Source organism: Thalia democratica, chromosome 5, assembly GCF_965202585.1.
Source record: "Thalia democratica chromosome 5, ktThaDemo2.hap1.1, whole genome shotgun sequence".
In the NCBI taxonomy this organism is placed as follows: domain Eukaryota; kingdom Metazoa; phylum Chordata; class Thaliacea; order Salpida; family Salpidae; genus Thalia; species Thalia democratica.
Genome location: NC_139169.1, coordinates 47,831,822 through 47,853,688, shown reverse-complemented (window position 1 = coordinate 47,853,688; position 21,867 = coordinate 47,831,822). Strand labels below are relative to the sequence as shown.

Below are 21,867 nucleotides of genomic sequence, written 5' to 3'. Positions count from 1 at the left end.
TAAACAAACATTAATTTTTAGTTAAGACAACGTATACTATGCTTTAATATAAAAAAAAATTTTAAATTTTTGGTGTACGACTCGATAACCTAAAGGTTTCTTTGTACACCAGGTCCTTAGACCAAACTTTTTGAGCGCTTTGTTTATCGTTCAATAAACAATGTTAAGATTAATTTAATTTTAAAATTAACACTGATTAAAAAAACATCTAAAACACAACAAATTTTTGCTGATCGGGTAAAAACGATTGGGTTAGATATGATCGGGTTAGAAATGATCTGCTTAGATCGGTTTAAAAATGTTAGGGCTAGAAGTAATCGGGTTAGAAATGGTCAGGTTAGAAGTGATCGGGTTAGAAATGATCCCGAGTTAGAAATGAAAGTAATTTTTTTTTGCTCACATTGCGAGTAGGTCGGCTAGAGTTGTAAGGTTTTGGAAAATTTTCCATTCTTAATTAAAAATGTGTAATTGAGGTAAAGTTTTAATACAGCAGTATATTATTCAACATCTAAACTCCTTTCTCTAGCCATTTTTACAAAAAAGAAATATTCACCAAATTACATAAAAAATAGATTAAGAAAAGTTTTATAAATAAAAACTTACAATAAAAATAAATAAAATGTTAGCTTATCAAAAGCCCCTCTAATTTGCAGCTGACAGATTGTGAGTTTTTGACTTTTTATTGAAAAAATTAAAAAAAAGGTACCTGGTGGTTCACCATTGTTGAATACTAGACAATATTTATAATGAACTGACTTGATAAAGCATAACAAATAAATTGCAGATATCAAAATAATAATAATGTATTAAATATTTTCTTATAATTTTCTAAAATCTGTACCCTTATCCCTAATCCACCTAACCCAAACATATTGTAATTTGTTATTAAAATATATACCCTATTGCAAGTTTTAAATTGATGCATGATGCTTAGAAAGTTTGAGACTGATGTTTTTTTACCATAAAAAAAAGATTAGATGTTGACCATAGTAGATATACAATTGATGGTTCTGTCCATTCACACAATACAATGTTTTCAAATAAATAAAATATTTTAATGAAAAACATATAACAATACGTAGCATTCTGTTTTAGTTCAGTTATATTTTAAGTTGGTATTATGATTGTCTTATATAGAGTTTGTTATTAAGACTTAATATAATTTACTCAAATAGAATTGTTTCATTAAAATGCTATAAATAAGTCTGAGTGTATTTAATTTGTAAAAGTTTGTGTATGCAGAGCAACATCAATTATTATGTTAATTTTCATACTTGTTTTTAAGTACAAAAGGGTTCTGTATTGGGACCATTATTGTTTTTGGTATATATAAATGATCTTCAAAACAACACCAGTCTAAATGTACTAAATTTTGCAGATGATACATTATTATTACCACATTTAAAAAAGACAATTACAAAACAGACACTGCATACCTTAATTCAGAACTAGATAATGTATCAACATGGTTAAAAGATAAAAGGCTTAAACTAAATACTGATAAAACAAGGTACATGCTCTTTCACTCTGGTAAAACAAAAGTTTGGAAAAACACAAGTTTACAAATAAAAATAGGTAATACATCCATATTAAAGGTAGAAAATTATAAGTATCTTGGTTTTACAATTGATAGTAACCTCAATTGGTCTGACCATATTGAAGCAGTAAAAACAAAGCTATTGAAGACAATAGGTATTTAATACAAAACAAGGTACTTTTTAAATGAAAATTCCTTATACTACATCTTCAATTCTCTTCTGATGAGTCATGTAAGATATGGTTTGTTGTGTTGGGGTAGGGCAAGTAAAACTAAAATTACTGAGATCGATAAACTCATTAATAGAGCATTAAGATGCATTAATTCCAAAGGTTGGAATGAAAGTGTTAAAAGTATAAAAATAGAAAAGAAAATATTAGATGTTAAAAATATGTTTAAGTATGAGGTAGGAGTTTTTATGCACAAATTTAAAAAAGATTCTTTGCCAGTTAACTTTAAGCCTTACTTTACAAACGTTAATAAAATGCATGATCATCTAACAAGATTTGCCAAAACAAACTATTTTTTCCCCAGAGTAAATAGTCTCTTTGATCTTAAAACATTATCTTACCTTGGTTCTAAACTATGGGAAGAATTGCCTAAAAACTTAATAGATCAGAGCTATCTTGGAGCATTTCAATATGGAATGAGAAAAAACTTACTTAAAAGACAATCAGAATAATATCAAGCTTAATCTTTACCAATAGTTAAACTTATATCTTTGTATTGGTGTTTGTCTTAAATTTTTTTTTTGGCTGATTGCTGTTGGTCTTATAAACTGGGTGAAGGTAGAGCTGGATTGGTAAAGGTTGGTTTTATTAGTTTTATTATTTTTATTATTTTATTTATTATATATACTTTTTTAATTTGTTTCTTGTACATAAAGTTTAATAGTATTGTTTTGTCCTCATTGACAGTGTGATTAAACAAGTAGATGTATTATTTTTCTTTTTTAATTCTATTTTGTAGTTTTTTGTTTACTATATATTAATTGTCAATTTGTTTCAGAAGATAGAGATTTTAAATTTAGAAGTAAAAACTTGATATTTTTTAGACATTCTGGTTATTTAATTTTATTTGTTAAAAATTAGTTTTAGGTTTACAAACAGTTTATTTAACTCAATTAAATACTTTTATTATTACTTTATTTTTTTCAGAATATTTGTTAAGTTTTAATATTTTGTTTTTTTAAATTTAGCTGTTTATTGTTAGGAGTGATTTTATTTTAAGTAGTTTAAACAAATTCTATCAATAATTAGTGCTAGATTTTATTGTTTGTCTGACTGAATCGTTTACAAATCTATAAAACAGTTAAACAATTTTTTTTTGCCCTATTTTTATTACATATACTAGAAATTTAAAGACACTATTTTAAAATACATGGCGCTCTTTCAGTTTTATGATATTACTAAATATTTTATGTATACTGACATTACTAACTGTTGAGATATCTGTTGCATTTTTTGTGGTTGCTCTTGTAGAAAGGGCAACAAGAAAAATGTGAATGTACATGATCATAAAAATAGAAATCTAAGGAGGAGACGGTGTGGAGCCCATGTTAGACTATGGTTTCCATGGTCAATATTGGCAGTAATGGGTTAAAAAATGGTGATCACCATTTTTAAACTTAAAAAATTTTTTTTATTTATACAGTTACTTTCTAAGTTTTTGTTTTTATTTTTTCATTAACGTTTCAGGGTTGCCACACACTCAGGGAACTCAGGGAATCTCAGGGAATTTTCAAACTGTAGAAAATCTCAGGGAATCTCAGGGAAACTCAGGGAATTTTGGCATTTTTCTTTTAACTCAGGAAAACTCAGGGAAGTTTTGATTTTTTCTCTAAATTTCAGGGAAGTTTTTGAAAATCTCAGGGAAATTTTTTTCTAGATCTAGAATGAGGTTTAGTTAATCCAGTTTCAATATTTTGTTCAAAAGTAGTAATTTTTATTATTTAAGTGGTTATTTAGAATTTTTTTAGCTTTGCGGCTAGTTCTTCAATATTCTTAGTATTAACATTGTAGTTTTTTTAAGTTTTAAATTTATATTTACTTAAGTAAAATCAAACAGTTTAGAGAAATGAAAGTTGTTGTTAACTATTCATTGAAAAGTTCTAATAAACTTTTTATTTTTAGTTACTTATGTAGTTTAAAAAACACTATGTTGTACTATTAGTTCTTATTTTTTAAATAATAAAGTTATTTGTTATTTGTTTACAACTACTTGTTTTCAGTAAAAAAAATTAAAATGAATACAGATTAGTGTTGTATTACTTTTGTTAAAAAAATAGAGGTTAAATTTTTGTTTATAAATAATAATTTCAAAAGTAGTAGCAGAAATGGTAATTAATTTTTTAGTGTGAATGTTTTAATATACTTTACAACTTTTTTGCAGATTTAATTTAAAAGCTTTTTTAAGTATTATGAGTAAAGTACAGTTTAAAACCTTGTTTAAAAAAAGTTGGCTTAACCATGAAGACTTCAAAGATTGGTTACTTGAGGATGTAGACAAAGAGAAGTTTAAATGTAAGTGGTGTGGTGATGATACACCAATTGCCTTATCCAACATAGGTATAAGGGCATTGAAATCGCACAGTATGTCAAAAAAACATCTTAAATTGAAAGCCTCTAAGAGTAAAAATAATGCTATTACTTCTTATTTTGGTGGGGCTAATAGTTCAACTAGTATATCAGCTGCAACTTCTTCAACAGCTGCTGAAATTTATTGGGTACTCAAGTGTACCAAAGAAAACTGGTCAGGAAACTCTTGCGATAATAATAACACTTTATTCACTACCATGTTTCCTGATAGTGAAATTGCAAAAAATCATGCAACGCAAATAAACTTGAAAATAAAATTAAAACTATTGATTTAGAAATTGCATACTCAAAGTTGTGCAAAAATTTAGTTTTTAATTTTTAATTGGTTTAAACCTTTTAAGATTGAGTTTTTGAAAACAGTTTTTTTCATAGATTTAATGCAGAAGCATACACATACAACCTTCCTTTTATTATTAAAGAAGAAAAATGAGAATGAGGTATTAATAATTTGTGTTAGAAGAGAAATTTTTTTTTTAAGATTTGAAAAATACTCAAGGAAACTCAGGGAAATTTAAGGTTACTCAGGGAAATTTTTGGTCACTCAGGGAAGATTTTTTGGCTCAAAGAGTGGCAACCCTGTTGTTTTAAAGTTAGCTCAAATAATTAGTTACAAGTAAATGGTGTGCAGCTCAACGACCGAAAGGTCTTTCTACACACCAATCCATTGACCTTAGTTGTGAGCGATCACATTTTTCTTTCTTTCAATTATGTTAATTTTCATACTTGTTTCTAAGTACAAAAGTTAAGGGTATTTAATGTCTAGTATGCACAAATCAGGGTTAACAAGGGGACAAAATTGCACAAAGGGATAAAATTGCACAAGGGCACAAGATTGCACAAGGGGATAAAATTGCACAAAGGGTCACTTTTGCACGAGCAGAAAGTTTTGCATGGAGACATTTTTGAACAATTGAATTTTTTTTTCTAAACTTTTTATTAATTTTAATATAAATATATTTTTAAATTAATGTATTTTATTTTTATTTTTTTAACTATCACTGTTACCCCTAACCCTTACCCTTGGTCGGTAACTTTTTACTTTTATATTAATTAATAATTTTTTTTACTATCACTGATACCCTTAACCCTTACCCTCAGTCGTTACTTTTTTTCAATTAACTTTTTTTTTCAATTAATATTTTTTTTTACTATCACTGTTACCCCTTACCCTTACCTTGGTTGGTAGCTTTTTTTTAAATTAATTTATTTTTATTTATTCATTTTTTTTCTTAAAATTTTTATTAGTAACTTTTATTTTTTACTATCACTGTTAAATGGAGACTTGAAATCTATTTATTTTAATATATATATTTTTTACACTAAAATTGTTGTTGGTCTAGTTATGACATCTGTTATATTTACTAGATTAAATGAGTACTATTTCAAAAACCTTTATTAATGGCAACTCTAGTGTAATATTAATTGAAGTAAATTAACATTTCTATTCATACATTTAAATATTTTTAAACATTGCTTGTGAAAATTTTACAGAAAAGTTTAGTAACATATTACTACTTTTAAAAACACTCTTTTTTAATACTTTTATCAACCTAGGTGTATTGAGGATATTAGAAAAAACACAACACAACATTTTGATTTTTAGATATATTTATATAAATAAAGATTTACATTTCAGTTGCACGTAAAATTATATTATTTGAAATTATAACAGTCAGTTCAAAGAAAAATTTATGTTGAGAAATGTCAAAAAATATTAAAGTTTACAAATCACCAATCCCTTCCTATACAATTGTTGAGTATCGTAATGATTCTTTACTTTTTGAAGAGTCTTTTTCTTTTCAGATTGGTAAGTCTTAATTTTCTATACTTAAAATTTTTAGTTTGCCTTACTTATATCTCTTTAGTTGCTCATTTATATAAATTTTGTTAATTAAATTAATTTTTTTGAGTTTTCTTTAAAATTATTGTACTATTAGTTAAGTATTACATTAAACTTTTAAAATACTTGTTCAAGTAAATTTATTCTTGCTTTATTTTTCATTGATTAAGAATTAGTTGATTAATTAACAACTATTTTATTATTTGAAAGAATAGATTACATAATGGACAATATTTATTACTCTAAATGTTCATTATTTAATCTCTTCATCTAGATAAATTTAAGATTGTTTTAAAATTAGATATTACTTTTTTTAAAAATATTTTATGATATTACAGTTACAATGATTTGCATAACCTCATTGTAAGTATAGATTATTTTTTGTTTTATAAGTTTAATATATAAAAATTGATTATATAGCAATTACAGTGGGCCTAGAATGCGTTTAACCAGAAAAAAGAGTTTTATTAATTTAGATTTTTTGTAAATTTTATTTTTTGTGAATATTTTATAAAAATTGTATATTACTCTAGCCTAAGATTATATCAAATTTTGTTAAAGCTTGATATTTTTTCTGCTTAAAAGTTAGCTTTTAAAATATAAAAATTTTATAAAAAGAATAAACAGAAAAAATCAGTTTTTATTTTATTTTTTTAATATAAAATTTTTATTTTTCAATTTTTATAAATTTTTTCCAAAAGAATTTTCTAAATATTGCAAGGAACATTTCCTAAAAATTTGAGGTAGTTATCTCAAAAAACAGAGGAAAAGACAGATTTTTAAAGATTTCTAGTTATTTGCCGTTTTAGTTTTCGTTTTAGTTCACATTTTATTTATTATATTAAATAAAAATTTTAATGAAAACTGTTCAAGGGGTTTTAAAGAATACTGTAAATAAATAAAAAAAATTTAAGTTTAAAAACCACCTTTTTTTTAGATAAAAAATCTCAAGATAGTTTTTTTGACTTAATCATTGACAACCCTGAAAAACCCTACGAATGGCCTTAAGTAACCTGTCATAAGTTTTAAACAAAGTTTTAATTGTTTTCAAGGTCAGAGTTAGCTATTATACATTATTTACAAGGCATATTTTAAATGCTAAATGCTGTTATCATCAGCTAGTACGGCTATTTATATTAAATTGAACAGAGCCCACTTGAGGTGCTTTTAAATAGTTTATTTAGAAAAGTAGATTTTAAAAATTCCAGAACATATGTTTTAGATGCTATATGCTTTAATCATCAGCTAGTACAGCTATTTATTTAAAATTGAACCAGCTGAAGATTAAAGACAATTTATTTTGTTGTCTTTATGAAACATATGTTCTGAAATTTTTGTAATAACATTTTCCTAATAAGTTAAATATTAGGAAGTGTTATTAAGATTAATAGGATTATTTGCATATATATATATACAGGGTTGCCACTTTACCTGGAGAAATCAGGAATTTGACAATTTAGACAAAAAACCTGGAATTTTTTAAGTTTGAAATTTTGTTATTTTTTATAAATTAGATAAAATTAAAATACTTATAGTTTTTATGGCTTATTGATTTTAGCTAACTTTGTTTTTATGGAAACAATAATGTTTTAACATTAACTTTTTGTTGATATTGTTAGTGAGTGGAAGTCATTAGGAAATAAATAAAAACATTACTTTGTACTTGTTACAAAAATGTTACAAATTTTTTACAGAAAACTATGAAGTAAACACAAAACTCTTCAATTTTTTAAACAAAAATTATAGTAAACTAAACTTTGCACATTTTGTATGTTGTCATTCTTCTATTTTTGCATAAGATGAATTTAATATAATACTTCTGCATACTTGTTAAATTTTATTTCTGTCCTAGCACTTACTTCTAGGACTTAGTTCTTGTTTAAAAAATATACTATTTTAACTAGTTATTGCAACTTTCAAAATATCAACAAATTTTTGAACAACCATCTTAGAAGAATTTAGTACAGGTTCAAACATAATAAAATAAATTGCAACATTTACAGTAACTCTTAAATAACTTATATCTCTGGAATTGCAGTTTTTTAACAACTAAATAATAGCTTACTACTAAAAATTATCAATAAAAGATGTGCTTTCAAAAACCTGGAAGAAAATTTGAAAAACTTGGAAGAAAATTTGAAAAACCTGGAAGAAATTTAGAAAACATGGAAGAAATTTAGAAAACCTGGAAAAGTTTTTGAAAGAACAAGTGGCAACCCTGTATATATATATATATATATATATGAAGAAAATAAGGTGTTTATTTAAACGTAATTGAAGAATAACTCCTTGTCAATTTAGTTTAATAATCTATTAACAATGTAAAATCTGAAACGAAAACAAGTATAAATATAAACGCTAAAATGAGCTATAGTCTAATTATAAATTAGTAATTATAGATAGTCTAATATAATTTGAATTTGTCAAGTTTGTTCAAAAATGAGAAACTATCTTGCAGCTGATGCCATATATGATCTTGGCTGGAGACACTTGACAATTGCTATCAGGAGTATTTCTCAGATGGAGCATTGCACTTAAAAACTTGTCATTGTCCAGACTTCCTGAAGCGTCAACATTTTATCTTAGTAACCTTTTTGCCTGTTTGAGGGCCACTTCCGCTCTACCGTTTGATCTTGGATAGTAAGCTGAAGATATTTGATGCGTAACATCCCAGGTTTTAAGGAATTCCTTTGTTGCACTAGACGTAAATTTCGGTCCACCATCACTTGATATTTCCTCGGGTACTCCAACACTAAAAAACAAATCTCGGAGGCACTACTTAATCAACCCAACAACCTGTCACCAACTACCAAAAAATTGTTTCCGGCACACTGGAAGAAGTCCGCAAATATTTTTTCAAAAGGGTTTGCAGGAGGATCAGATGCTTTTTGTGGCAATGATGGTTGAGAAGGTGAATTGCGGTTGCAGCTTTGACAATTGGCCCGAATTGCTTCAATGTCTTGTGTAATACAAGGCCAGAAGACAATCTGTTGGGCACAATTATGCATTGATGTGATTCCTTGGTGCGCTGAATGTAACTTGTTGAGGACCCGATATTGTAAACTGACAGGGATTACTACTCTGTCCTTGTAAAGTATAACTCAATCACTTAAGTACAATGCATCATTGCATCTAAAATACGCTGACAAAGGTTCATCATGTTTCAATCTTCGACCTTCTTCAATACACCTGGATACTCTTGAAAGAACTTTGTCATTTAATGTCTCTTCTACAATTTCCTCCCAAGTTATTGCCATTGAATGGCATACTTCATTACTCAATGAAGCAATTAGAAGTGATTTGTCAGTCAAATCACTATCATGTGAATTCACTTCTTAATCAAGCTTGGATAACGTGATACAGCATCTGCCGCTAGATTAGATTTACCTGGCATGTAATGCACTTGAAAAAGCCATGGCAATGTACGTTGTTTGAGCCTAAAAATGCGCTTGTTGTGAATTTTGTTAAAGGTGCAATCGCCAAAAATCTTTAGCTTTTTTACAGTTCTGGCAAGGAACATGTTGGGACTTATCTCCTATGTTGACACGTCCCTTCTTCTGACGTTGGAAGGAAGAGACTGCAGATATAGTCTGCAAATTCTTAGTCGCATGGCATTCCATTTCTTTACTTTCAATAAAGGAAATTATAACAAATGATGACCTGAATAAGATATCTTCAGTACTGAGAAATTCTCTTCTTTTGTCATCGTCCCCAACGCCAGCGAGCATCACGTCTTTTATTGCTTCTTCTGTGTAGCTCGTCACATTGCTTTTTCCACAGTAACACTCACTGACTGTAGTGAAATTGCAGGTTTCTGCTTTGCTTCGTACACGTGTAGCAAACGTTCTAAACGGTTCATCTTGGTCCTGATGTAGGTTCATAAGTTCTGCTCTCTTTACACCAATAGCAACTTTTATGACTGCAATCGACTCCATCAGTTTAGCAACGTAACTTTTTGATTTGGCCATCAGTCAAGGATCACTTGCTAACATAAGATCGCCAAGCTTGTCCTGCGCACACTAAAAAGCTGTATGCTTGCATTTTGGTTGCTTATATTCGAACCAATCTTGAATGCCTGCCACCTCCGAATGAAAGCAAGCCATGTCTCTTGGCTGATCCCCCGGTCAACCCTTGGTCGAATCAACTGAGGTGCATTTGGCATTACTCCATTATTGGATAATGCAGAATCTTGCTGATGCTCCACTTTGTGGAGGTTGAGAAGGCTACTCACTACATCACCGGATAGATCTGGCGTCTGGAACTTGCATCCACGGATTGGGCACTTTACTACAACCATTTTACTTTTCTCAAATTGTTGATAAGATTTTACATGAAGAATAAATCCTTGTCAATTTAGTTTAATAATTTATTAACAGTGTAAAATCTGAAACGAAAACAAGTATAAATATAAACACTAAAATGAGCTATAGTCTAGTTATTCTACAGTAATCACTTTCTACAGAACCTACTTGAAGGGCTTTTAAATAATTTATTCGGAAAATGTAATATTAAAAGTTCCAGAACATATGTTTCATAAAAAAAAAAATATATATATATATTTGTATGAAATAAAAGTATAGAAAAAGGTAAACTAAATCAAACTTCACAAAGCACAACTTAAAGGGCTTAACAATAGTGTATTACAAATTTTTGAATAAAAAAAAAACAGTACAATTGTTTCATTCAAGCTATGCTTGCAATCTTAAAGTTTAAGTTCTAATTGAATTGAACTATGCAGTACATTAATACACAAATTACACAAAAAAAATTATATGTTTATATGTAGTTTTTTGTATATTATTTAATAAAGTTATAAAACTTAAATAATTATAATTAAAAAAAATTAACAATATTAGGTTGAACTTAAAAAAAATATAACCTACTTAGAAATATAGTCAAAAATGTGATATAATCTTCATAGTATACTTAAAAACTTTTTTTTTAACTGTAATTAATCTTTCATTAGTACTGTTTTAGAAAACAAGAATAAAAATATAAATAAAACAATTCTAATAGTTTAGAAGTATAATTAAAGTATGGTTGCTATTAAAACGTTTATTTCAAATAACTATTTTTCTAAATAAAAGGAATAAAAGAAAAAGAGAAACTTCTAAAAAAGTGTACAAAAGAAGCTGATCTTTATGGGTGTCTTGGTGTTCTTAGTTTGAAGAAAGGTTGTTATAATTTATATAGATGTATATTTTATATTTATTAAAGGTAAATTATTTAGTTTTTAGCTTAAAATGAATTAATTTTTATAATATTAATAAATCATTAAAAGTTTTAAACTATAATATAGTATTGCTTTCTGACCACATTGTTGTTAAGTTTCATTAAAATGTGTAGTTAACTATAAAGGTTTATAAACTTTGAATTTAAATCTACTTTATAATGATATTAATGATTTTTCGTTGTACATCATGTATAGAAAATAAAAAGAGAAATGCTAATGTAGCAAATGAAAGAAAACTTAAAAAAAGATCAGAAACTTCGTGTTAGTGCTTCAAAAATTTTCATTTCAAATTGATATAACATCTTTATTAGTTCTTTTTATTTCACCATTTTCAATTAGTTATTGTTATGAACTTTACTTTTAAACAAAATTATTTTTTATGTTCGACTTATATTATATATGGTATGCATTAATTAAACTATTTATATTTGTTTTATAAAATTGTGTTTTATACAATTATATTTTGTTGGTTATGACTAAAAAGTTAATGTTACAAACTTAGTATATTTCAGCCCCAAAAGTTTAGCTAAAGTACTTTTATAATTTATATTGTTTCTAATAAAAATTGAAATTTCAAATAAATAATCAAATCTTAATGCTGAAATAAAAATATAATTTGGTTTGTTAAAATGATTGAAATTTTGTTTTATGTAGATTTTATACTGAGCAGTATTGAGAAAAACAACACAATTATTGAATTAGTTATATTACAGCTATATATATTTTTAAATTATCTTTTCCACTGGTTTGTGTTCATAATTTTACTGATACTTAAAGCTATCAAATAGCTAGATAACTACAAACTATCTTTTAGAAGTTTTTAACTTGAAGAATTAAATTTCTTTTTAAGGTCATTGAAAGCAATGCCTAAATCGTATATGCTTTTTTTATGATTTAAATTTTAAAAATAACAAAATAGAATTTTATAAAACGTTTCTAAAAAGCAGATATTAATTGTTAATGAAGAATAAAAAAAATACCAAAATGTAAGTATTTCTGGTATATTTTTTGTATAACTTGCAAGCCATTTATTACAAAATTGTATAGAATTATAAGTAATTTTTGAAATGAAATATAAAAAACTGACTGCCGCTAAACTTGAAATGCTTCAATCAGCAAAAAAGAAATTGAAAAGAAAAAGCCTAGCTCCACACAACTAAGAATAGATTTTATTAATATTTTTAGTCAGATTGTTTTAACTTTCTAGTCACTCCAATCATAACTAAGTATCTTATGAAAATAAGTATTGGTATTGTAAAATTTTTAAAATTCTTATAGAATACGCTAAATGCTTTGAGTTATAAGGAAATAATATCAAAAATAAAATAGACTAAAAACATACTCTAGAATAAGTTTAAACACTATCAGATTTTTTGATGCAACAAAATGTTTATCTTCAATCATTATAAAAAAATATTTTTATAAAAATTAAGAATAACATTTTTTTTTGATATTCATACTTACTTACCAAGTCTAATTTTTTTTATTACAATGGAAAACGTATATACGTTTTTAATTTTTCATTTAATATCTAGTAACATTTATCAGTTATCACCTCAATGATATTTTATACATATAAACGTTTACTTATCTGGACTTGTTTAAATTTTTTTTTTGCAACATATATATAAGAATTTGTTATATTATTAACCCTTTATTTTAACTATTTTTACTTTTAGTTAATAAAGAAACTTTTTTATTTCTTCTAGTTCTGTTGAGAGTTTAATTTGTGTTTTTTTATGTTTTATTTACGTTATGCACTAGTGATTTATCTTTCATTTTTACTTTTCTTGCTTACAAATTTCAGTATATCTGAGCATTTAAATTATATAACATTTTAGATTTAAATAGTTCAATCTATTATATTTTTTATACTAAAATATTAAACATTACTCTGTACGTGTAAAAATAAAAGTTTTACACTCACTAATAAAAATTTAGTTATTAAATTTTATCTTATATTCTACTTTAACGATAACTTGAAACCTTATTAAAAAGACCTCAGCGTTTTTTAAAGTTGAATAAAGGAATATTTTTACTCCAAATGTTTTATATAAGTATATTTTTGAATAGATGAAAAATGTTTGGTTGGAGTAACATCTTGTCAAAGCATTGGTAAATTGTTTGACAGTGAAATATATCAAATAACTGATGTTACTTTTATTTCTCTCAGTGGTAACGAAATTTCGTCTTCATTGACTAGTGAGGTAGGTCTTATTTTTCGTATTTATACGATCTAACAGAAAATATAATAACAGGTAAGATGTATTTTTGAGTTGATACTATTTATTTAATTACAGTTTAAGAGTTTTTTACTTTTCTTTACTTAAAATTTTCTATAAAATTTGTAAAAAACTTTCTTAACGTTTTTCATAACTTTGTTTTTATTGTAATATTTGCAGGGTTGTCATGGGTCCAGTTTAAGTCAGGATAAATCAGACTTAGTCAGTTTTTTTTTGAAAAAAATAGGAAAAAGTCAGGTTTATTCAGTTTTTTTTGGATCAAAATGACCAAAAGTAAGTTTTCTTAGGTTAAATTCACAAAAAGTCAGTTTTTTTTTAGGTTAAAATGGTAAAATGTCAGAATTTTTCATTTTTAATTTACAAATTTCCTTAATTTTCATCCTTAAAGCCTTAAAATTATAAAAAAATATTTTAAAGTCAGACTAAAATTGCAAAACTTTCCTAGAAATTTACTTACAAAATCATTAAAATTTAAAACCTTCAAATGGTAAAATTAAATAAAAAATCCTTTATAAAGTCAGACTAAAATTGTAAAATTTTTCTAAAAACATGTTAAAATATTACCCTAATTGAGTAATTAGTTGTTTCATGTATTCTTTTAAATATTGATGATCTGTGGCAAGGAAACTTCCAGAGTGAAACTTTGATATATACACAAAAATCTGTATATCTGTTCTATATCTGATGTAATTAAAAAAAAAAGTTTTAACAAAGTTTAATACAAATGTTTAAATTTTATAACCATTTTTCGTTATGCAGATTTTATTATTATTTAGTTTGAGTATTTCAATTAAAAAATATTTTCCAGTTGTTTACTTCACATTTGTGACACTTTGAGATTTTTTTGCAAAGACATAACCAGTAAGAAAAAGTATAACTAGTTCAGTGCAATTTTTTTTTAAATTAAGATTTTATTATTTATTTTTTCATTCCAATAGCTTATTAATACAGTTATCTTTCGCTGAAATACACATTCTGAACAGGGCAGCTACTCAATAGAAAGTTTGTTGCTAAGAAATACTAGTCTAAATAAAAATGAAACCTGGAAGAAAGTTTTTATTTTGGTTCAAAAATGTGTACTGAATAAGAAGTGCGTACTAAAATACGTACGTATCAAAATATGTGTACGCATAATGCGTTTATAACTGGAATTGTTTACATAAAACGTTACCTAAGAGGAAGGTAAAAGTCAGGCTAAATCGGTCAAAATCTTGAAAAATCAAGCTAAATTTACAAAATTTTGCATGGCAACCCTGCATTTGTGATGTCAGTCCTTAAAGAGTTTTATAAGTTGATAAACTGTTTTCATTTGATGAATAATCTTCGTACTGTTTTAATTTTAAAGAATACTATCTTCCTAAAAAAATATTTTTTAACTTATTTTGTAATTTATGAACATTTAGTGGAGTTTTCTATATTACAGGGTTTCCACTTTACCTGGAATCCTGGAAAAGACCTGGAATTTGACAATTTAGGCAAAAATAACCTGGAAAAACCTGGAATTTAAGAAATTTTGAAAAAAACCTTGAAAAACCTGGAATTTTGAACAAAAAACCTGGAAAACCTGGAATTTTTAAGAATTTTAACATGTTCAGTAGTAAAGTTTCAGTTTCACTCAAAAAATTTATCATATAGGTGAAAAATTTATGTCATAATAAAACATTTTTTTATTAAAAAACACGTTTTAAGTAGCTTTACAGTACCTTTTCAATCTTTTTATATTATTTAACACAGTTTCTTACCATAAATTTAACTTTAAACTAAAAATAGATCAAAAATTGTGTACTTTTAAAAACCTGGAAGAAATTTGAAAAACCTGGAAAAACTTTTGAAAAAACGAGTGGCAACCCTGATATTAACTTTAAATTGAAACTTTTTTCTAAAATCATATAGACTAATTGAACAACACTATTAAAAAAAAGTTAGAGTAGTACTAAATAAGTAAACATATTTTAGAGAACGTGCTACTTATGTCTTCAAGTTATTATTCTAAGCACCTACAAAACAACAACAAGTTTAAATGCAGCTTAAATCTTTTCAAAACTTTTAGTTATTAGTTTTTTAATAAATGAAAAATTGTTATAAATCTGTATGTACTAGATAAGTATTTTCCTTGTTTTAAATTTTAATTTATAAAATAATTAGTAGAGACTTTTTTATGGTGTTATTAATGTTTTGAAATATTTTATAAACGACTAAGATATAATTGAAAAAAAATTATATTGATTGTTTTTAATGTCGATGACATTCGAGTTTTTTCTTGTAAAAACAATGTTTGTATATTTTTATAGTTTAAGAACAAACTAATTTTTTTCAAATAGTGTTGCTTAGATTTAATAAAACTTTAAGATTTTTTATTTTAATCGATGTCATATTAAAAACCTGATAACAAAGTTTTTCTAGATAAAAAAATTGTTAACTTCGGGAAGTTTTTACTTTGCAAGTGCTCTATCACAAGTAGCAAATCAATATCACACTAACTTCAATTTAACAAGAGGATTGCAATACCAGCATGATGTAGATTGTAATCAATTTTGCTGGTTATTTGTTGTTTTTTTTTTGTGTATAAAAATTATCTTCTTTCAACCTTATGCTTGTTTATGGATTTTATTATAATTGTGCAATAATGATAATGAAAAAGATTATCAAAAAAAGTATATCTTATAGTTTTTGATTCTGTAAAGTTTAAAGTGAAATGTTTGAAGGTAGTCTGCCTTTTTTATAGTAGAAATTGGGTAGCTTCGAATGATATGATTTACATGTAATAAAATTTGTTTAAAATACCATAAAAAAAAACTGTCTCAACTCTTAAAAAAAACAATAGATTCAGAGATCTTTAGTTTATTAAAAAACATTTTCAATTTTATTTAAAATTATTTGCATTTAGAGATAATTTATAAAAAAAAATTAAGTTTGGATATGTTTTAATGTTGAATTAAAATTCAAGTTTATTAAAGATAGTACTTAAATATGTAAAATTGTTGAACATATCACTGTGATTTATAGCTTATATTTAAAAATAATAAAATAAAAACAATAAAAATTCTTTAAATCTAGGTAGACAAATTATCACTAAAACTTAGTACTTTACTGTAACTAAGGTAACTGTAAACAATAATTGTTAATAAAAATAAAAAAATCCCCTACAACACAACTTAAATGAAAAACTTTGTATATTGCTTTAGTTATTGTTGGAACACATTGTATAAATTGATTGTTGATTTAGTTTTCGGAAATCCACCATTATTTCACAGAATCTAAATTATTCTTATTAGCCTCTCTAAAAATTGTTCATTATATGCTTCTTCAATTATTTTTGGTATGTTTTATTTGAGAAATTTTTTATAATGAATTAATAAAGCAAATTGGTCTGTATGTTCATAATTTGTTTTGACTATACAATTTTTCCAAATGTTTCTGTGTGTGTTCCATCGTTTAGTAAAACTGTTTATTGTTTGGCCACCCACCACATGTATTCAGAGCCAACAGACCAAATAATTAAATGATAAAACAGAAGGCTATGAAAATGTTCAACCTGAAAACCAAATTTAATAAATCAAATTTCAATGAAAAAAAAAAATAAATGACACATTCAAATAATTAAGTGTAAAAAATGCATAAGACACCAAAACAATTATTGAAAATAAAAATAAAACTATGAAAAATTTGAAAATAAAACAAAAATTAAATTGCAAGAGTTATGGAATATATGGTGCAACAAATATATATAGGCCAAACAATAAACAGTTTTACTAAACGATGGAACACAAATAGAAACATTTGGAAAAGTTATGTAGTCAAAACAAATTATGAACATACAGACCAATTTGCTTTGGTAATTGATTATAAAATAATTCTCAAAGAAAACATACAAAAAAAAAAAAAAGAAGAAACATGTAATATACAACTTTTAAAGATATCAATAAGAAATAACTTAGATTCTGTGGATTCAGAAAACTAAATCAACAATAAGTTCAAACAATGTTTTTAAACAATAACTCAAGCAATATACAAAGTTTTTCATTTATTTAGGTTGTAGGGGATTTTTTAATTTTTATTAACATTTATTGTTTATAGTTAGTTACCTTAGTTACAGTAAAGTACTACTTTCAAGTGATAATTTGTCTACTTAGATTTAAAGATGTTTTATTATAACTTTTTATTCATTTTTGAATATATAGGTATAAGCTATAAATTACAGTGAGTTGTTCAACAATTTTACATATTTAAGTACTATCTTTAATAAAATTAAGTTATAATTTTTTATAAAACATTTCCAAACTAAAACCGCATGTATTAATTATTTCTAAATGCAAATAATTTTCAACATAACTGAAAATGTTTATATATGAACGATTGATATCTGAATATGTTTTTTAAAAACCAATTTTATCACATGTAAATTTTTAAGATTAATTTTACTCAAGTATGTTGTTTTTCAAAGACTTTATTTTAATGAAAGACCAGAAAACAATATTTATGTTGAAATAAGAGTGTCTAAATACAAAAGTTTAAATTAGTAGTTTTAGTTTAAAAAGCAATTTATTGAAGTTTACGACTGTTAAGACATCATATATATAGTTGAACATTTTATAAAAAAAAAATTATAAGTGAAAAGTGATCAGATTTGCAACTAATCATATAAATAAAATTACTACCCATGCTGTTTGTTTTGTTTTTATTAACTACGAAAACCATCCTACAATAACAAATAACATGATTTTATTAGGAATCGACAATTACTTAAGTATTTCACATCAAGAGGGCTTCAGTCTTCCAAATGGTGTATAAATGTTATGTGTGGTGGGATCAGCATAAAAACTGCTTACTTGATGGGTGGCAAGCAGGTGTTTAATCAATTATTATTTTTAAAATTAGTTATTTAGCAAAAAAAAACACTATAGTGTTTTTATACTACTCGAAATTTTTTCTTTAAAATTTATGCTAATTAATTTTATTCTCATGGTTTTTTTCATTTGAAAAAATGGTAAAACAAAATCCTTTGTTCATAGCTTGATATATATTTTTTATAGGCTAAATATAAATTGATTACTGAAGGTACATTGTAAATAATTTTTTGATAATTTTTTTTTATTGTACAATATTTTGCATTATTTTGAATAAAATCTTATTTAAACAGGCTAGGATATTAGTTATATCAAGATTGAGTTGCAACAGAGTTGGCACAAGGTTTAACACAAGAGGAGCTGATCATGATGGTTTTGTTGCGAATTTTGTCGAAAGTGAACAAGTTAGTTGAAATATTGTGATATAATTTTAAAGTATATTTCAAAAACTATTAAGATTTGAACAAAAAATTTATTTAATTTTAGCAAATTTCTAATTATTGTTTTTACGTGTTATTAAAATGTCTTCTCTGCAAACCAAACTAAAATGTTATACTCATTTATAATCAATAGTTTCTCAAAGCATTTTCTTATTTAATTTGTAGCCAACTCTTTTCATAGTATTGTTTTTATTTTTTGCTAATTTCAGTTTAAAAAAACTAACTTATTAACTCTTTTTAAGCACCTTATTTGTTAGTTTTCTGTTAAACAGTTTTAACTTGTATCAACTTTAAAGCTAAACTAATAAAGTTGTTTCTTATTTAAAGTAAAATTAAATAAACACTACAAATAGTTTGGGTATTTTTTATGTTTCTTAAACTGTTTTTTAGTTGGTTGAAAATTTAAAATCATATAAAGTTTCTCATAAAATAATTTAGTATTATCTTTTTAAGATACTTATTAAATAAAATATTAAGACTTTTTATTTATAATAGAAATTATTAATTTTAAAGATCATAATAGCCAATGAAAAATGTTGCTCCTTTACTCAAATAAGAGGTTCAGTTCCATTACTGTGGGAGCAGCCAGGACTGAATGTCGGTTCTCACAAAGTTAAAATATCTCTCGATCGGAATATTTCTCAATCTGTTTATGATAAGTTTGTAAATTATACTTGAAGCACATTTGATTTAAAAATCGATTGTTTGTGTTTAATGTTAGTGGAAATTTTTTTATAATTTCATCTAAAAGCAAAAATTAGGTTTTGTTTATATTTTATTTAGTCACTCTATTAACACTTAATTAGATATATATTGTGGATAACCAAACTTGTTCAAATTAAGCTGTGAATGTTTAATTTTTTATAAAATAAGATCTTCTTCAAATATCTCAGGGAAAATTAGTTAGAATTGAAAATAAACTTGACCAACTGTTATCTTCTACTACTCTTATTTCATAAATGTTTTAAAAATTATAACTCTATTGCTATTACGTAAATGACTTAAGCTAGTTATGTGATTGATTTTGATCAAACTTCATCAAACATCAAATTAATTTATAATTTATATTAATATACAATTATGACGGTGTTGTCTAGGAGTGTTTAATGGATTATTTTAAATGTTTGCAATTCGCGATATTTCTGTTTTCATACATGTTTAAAGATCAGTAAATTTGTTTAACAAGAACTCTGTCAAGCCAAAAAACTTTATTAATAAGCAAGATCAATGTTTTTTAAAGTCCTTACCTGTGTCATAAACTAATTTATTGTACACATATTTTTTTGAACAGAAGAATAGTGAAACTATGTTTCAAATAATTAAATATTTTGTTCAAATTATCTTTATACAAAAACTGGTTTTCATAGTTCTTTTCAATGTTGTCCTTTTTTTTTTTAATGTAAGTATACGTCAAGATTTAAACAATAGTAGTTTTTGTTGAAAATTTTTACCTAGTGTGCACAAAAATCTGTATTTAGTAGTTTTTTTGCTTCCGTTTAAAAAATTCGAAAAAAATGCTATTAAAGGGTGCCATTTATTTTTAGTTCGCGATCATCTGAGCTATTTCTCATCCTTTAAATTCCTATCAACTAATTGATTTAGATGGTAATAAAGCTGGTGGAATAATTAAATCAAAACTTTAAACTCACACCAATAAGCAATGTTTTGTAAATATAATTTTTATTGTGTAATGACGTAATAATAAAAATTTTGTATACACTGTAAAAGAAGTGAAAAAAGCATGATAAATAAACTATATTTATGGGGCTGTGTCAAATATGCTCAAAGACGTTTTTGCATGAAGGGTCATTTTTGCACAATAGAAAAAAAAAGAAAAAAAGATAACCTTAAAAAAATACAAGAAAAAAAAGATGAATTATTTTAAAAAAAAGTTACCAACCGAGGGTAAGGGTTTGGGGTAACAGTGAACAGTAAAAACAAACAATAAAAAATAACAAACAAAAAAAAAAAAAAAAGGAAAAATAAACAAAGTAATAAAAAGAGAAAAAAAAGTTACCGACCGATGGTAAGGTTTAGCAGTAACAGTGATAGAAAAAAAACATATATACCTAATAAAATTTCTTAATAAAAAAACAAGAAAATAATAAAAATAATTTTTTGTCTTTTTGTTGTATGTCTTTCTGTATAAGTGGCCTAGGTTTTGATGCCTGGGTCCTTCGTATGACAATAAACTTACAATAATAATAAAAAAATAATTGATAAAAAAAAGAAAAATAAGAAAAATTATATATTGAACTAGGGTAAGAGTAAGGGGTGGTAGTAAAAAAGAATAATGAAAATTAAAAATTAAAAAAAAAATTAAAAATTTTTCAACCCCTACAAAAGTGTCTTCGTGCAAAATTGGAGCAGTGAAAATGTGTCTTCATTCAAAAATTTGCCTTTGTGCAAAAGCGTCTTCGTGCATATTAGTCTTGAGCACATAATAGTGACCCATATTTTATATTTGAATAGTTGTTTAAAATTTTAAAATTGTTTGCTTTGTAATACCTTAAGAAAAAATAAAAACAATCTTAGTCTAATATTTATGAGACGATTATTGTGTTGTAAATCTGTGTAAGCATTCAAAATAAAATGATTAATTTATCTATAATAGTTTTAACTTCCAAATAGCTCTCAAATACACTAATCAGAAAAAAAAACATTGCCAATAGTAATCTGAGCCAAAGTCTGGACTTTCATATGCCGTGAGACAAGCTCAAGTTTACATAAAGTTTTGATCATACCAATTAAGACCATCAGACCACAAGCTCCCGGTAGACTTAGACCAGGGTTTTGTTTTAAGTGAAACCCTTGTCTCAGACTACCTGGAGCTTGTAGTCTGATGATCCAAGTGGTATTATAAGAACTCTATATCTAGTGGACTGATAAAGGTTTAAAGCATGTTTTATGCAAAAATAGTTTAAAAATTGTATATAGTATGTACGTACGTTGTACAGCTGTTGATAAGAATCAATATTTTTTTTTAATAAATAACTCAAGGATAAGTCAAAGCCAATGTAGTGTTGTATGAATAAAATATATTACTAAAAACTTTTTACACATAAGCCAACATCTGTCAAAAGTATACTAAGTATAAGTTTTAACAAAAATTGTTGTTAGACAATGATCA

The 21,867-nt window shown here is 25.4% G+C and overlaps 1 protein-coding gene across 1 annotated transcript in view; it reads left to right on the top strand.

Moving 5' to 3' along the window:
* The first annotated feature begins 5,798 nt into the window (after positions 1–5,798).
* LOC145835388 (synaptojanin-1-like) overlaps positions 5,799–21,867 on the top strand; it is a 44,198-nt gene continuing 28,129 nt past the window's right edge. Inside the window, exons 1-7 of the mRNA XM_082942954.1 lie at positions 5,799–5,941; positions 11,062–11,148; positions 13,281–13,414; positions 15,854–15,990; positions 18,180–18,297; positions 18,591–18,701; positions 19,251–19,396. Of these exons, the coding sequence (XP_082799080.1) occupies positions 5,836–5,941; positions 11,062–11,148; positions 13,281–13,414; positions 15,854–15,990; positions 18,180–18,297; positions 18,591–18,701; positions 19,251–19,396 (839 nt within the window). The 5' untranslated portion in view covers positions 5,799–5,835. The remainder of the gene's footprint in view (positions 5,942–11,061; positions 11,149–13,280; positions 13,415–15,853; positions 15,991–18,179; positions 18,298–18,590; positions 18,702–19,250; positions 19,397–21,867) is intronic.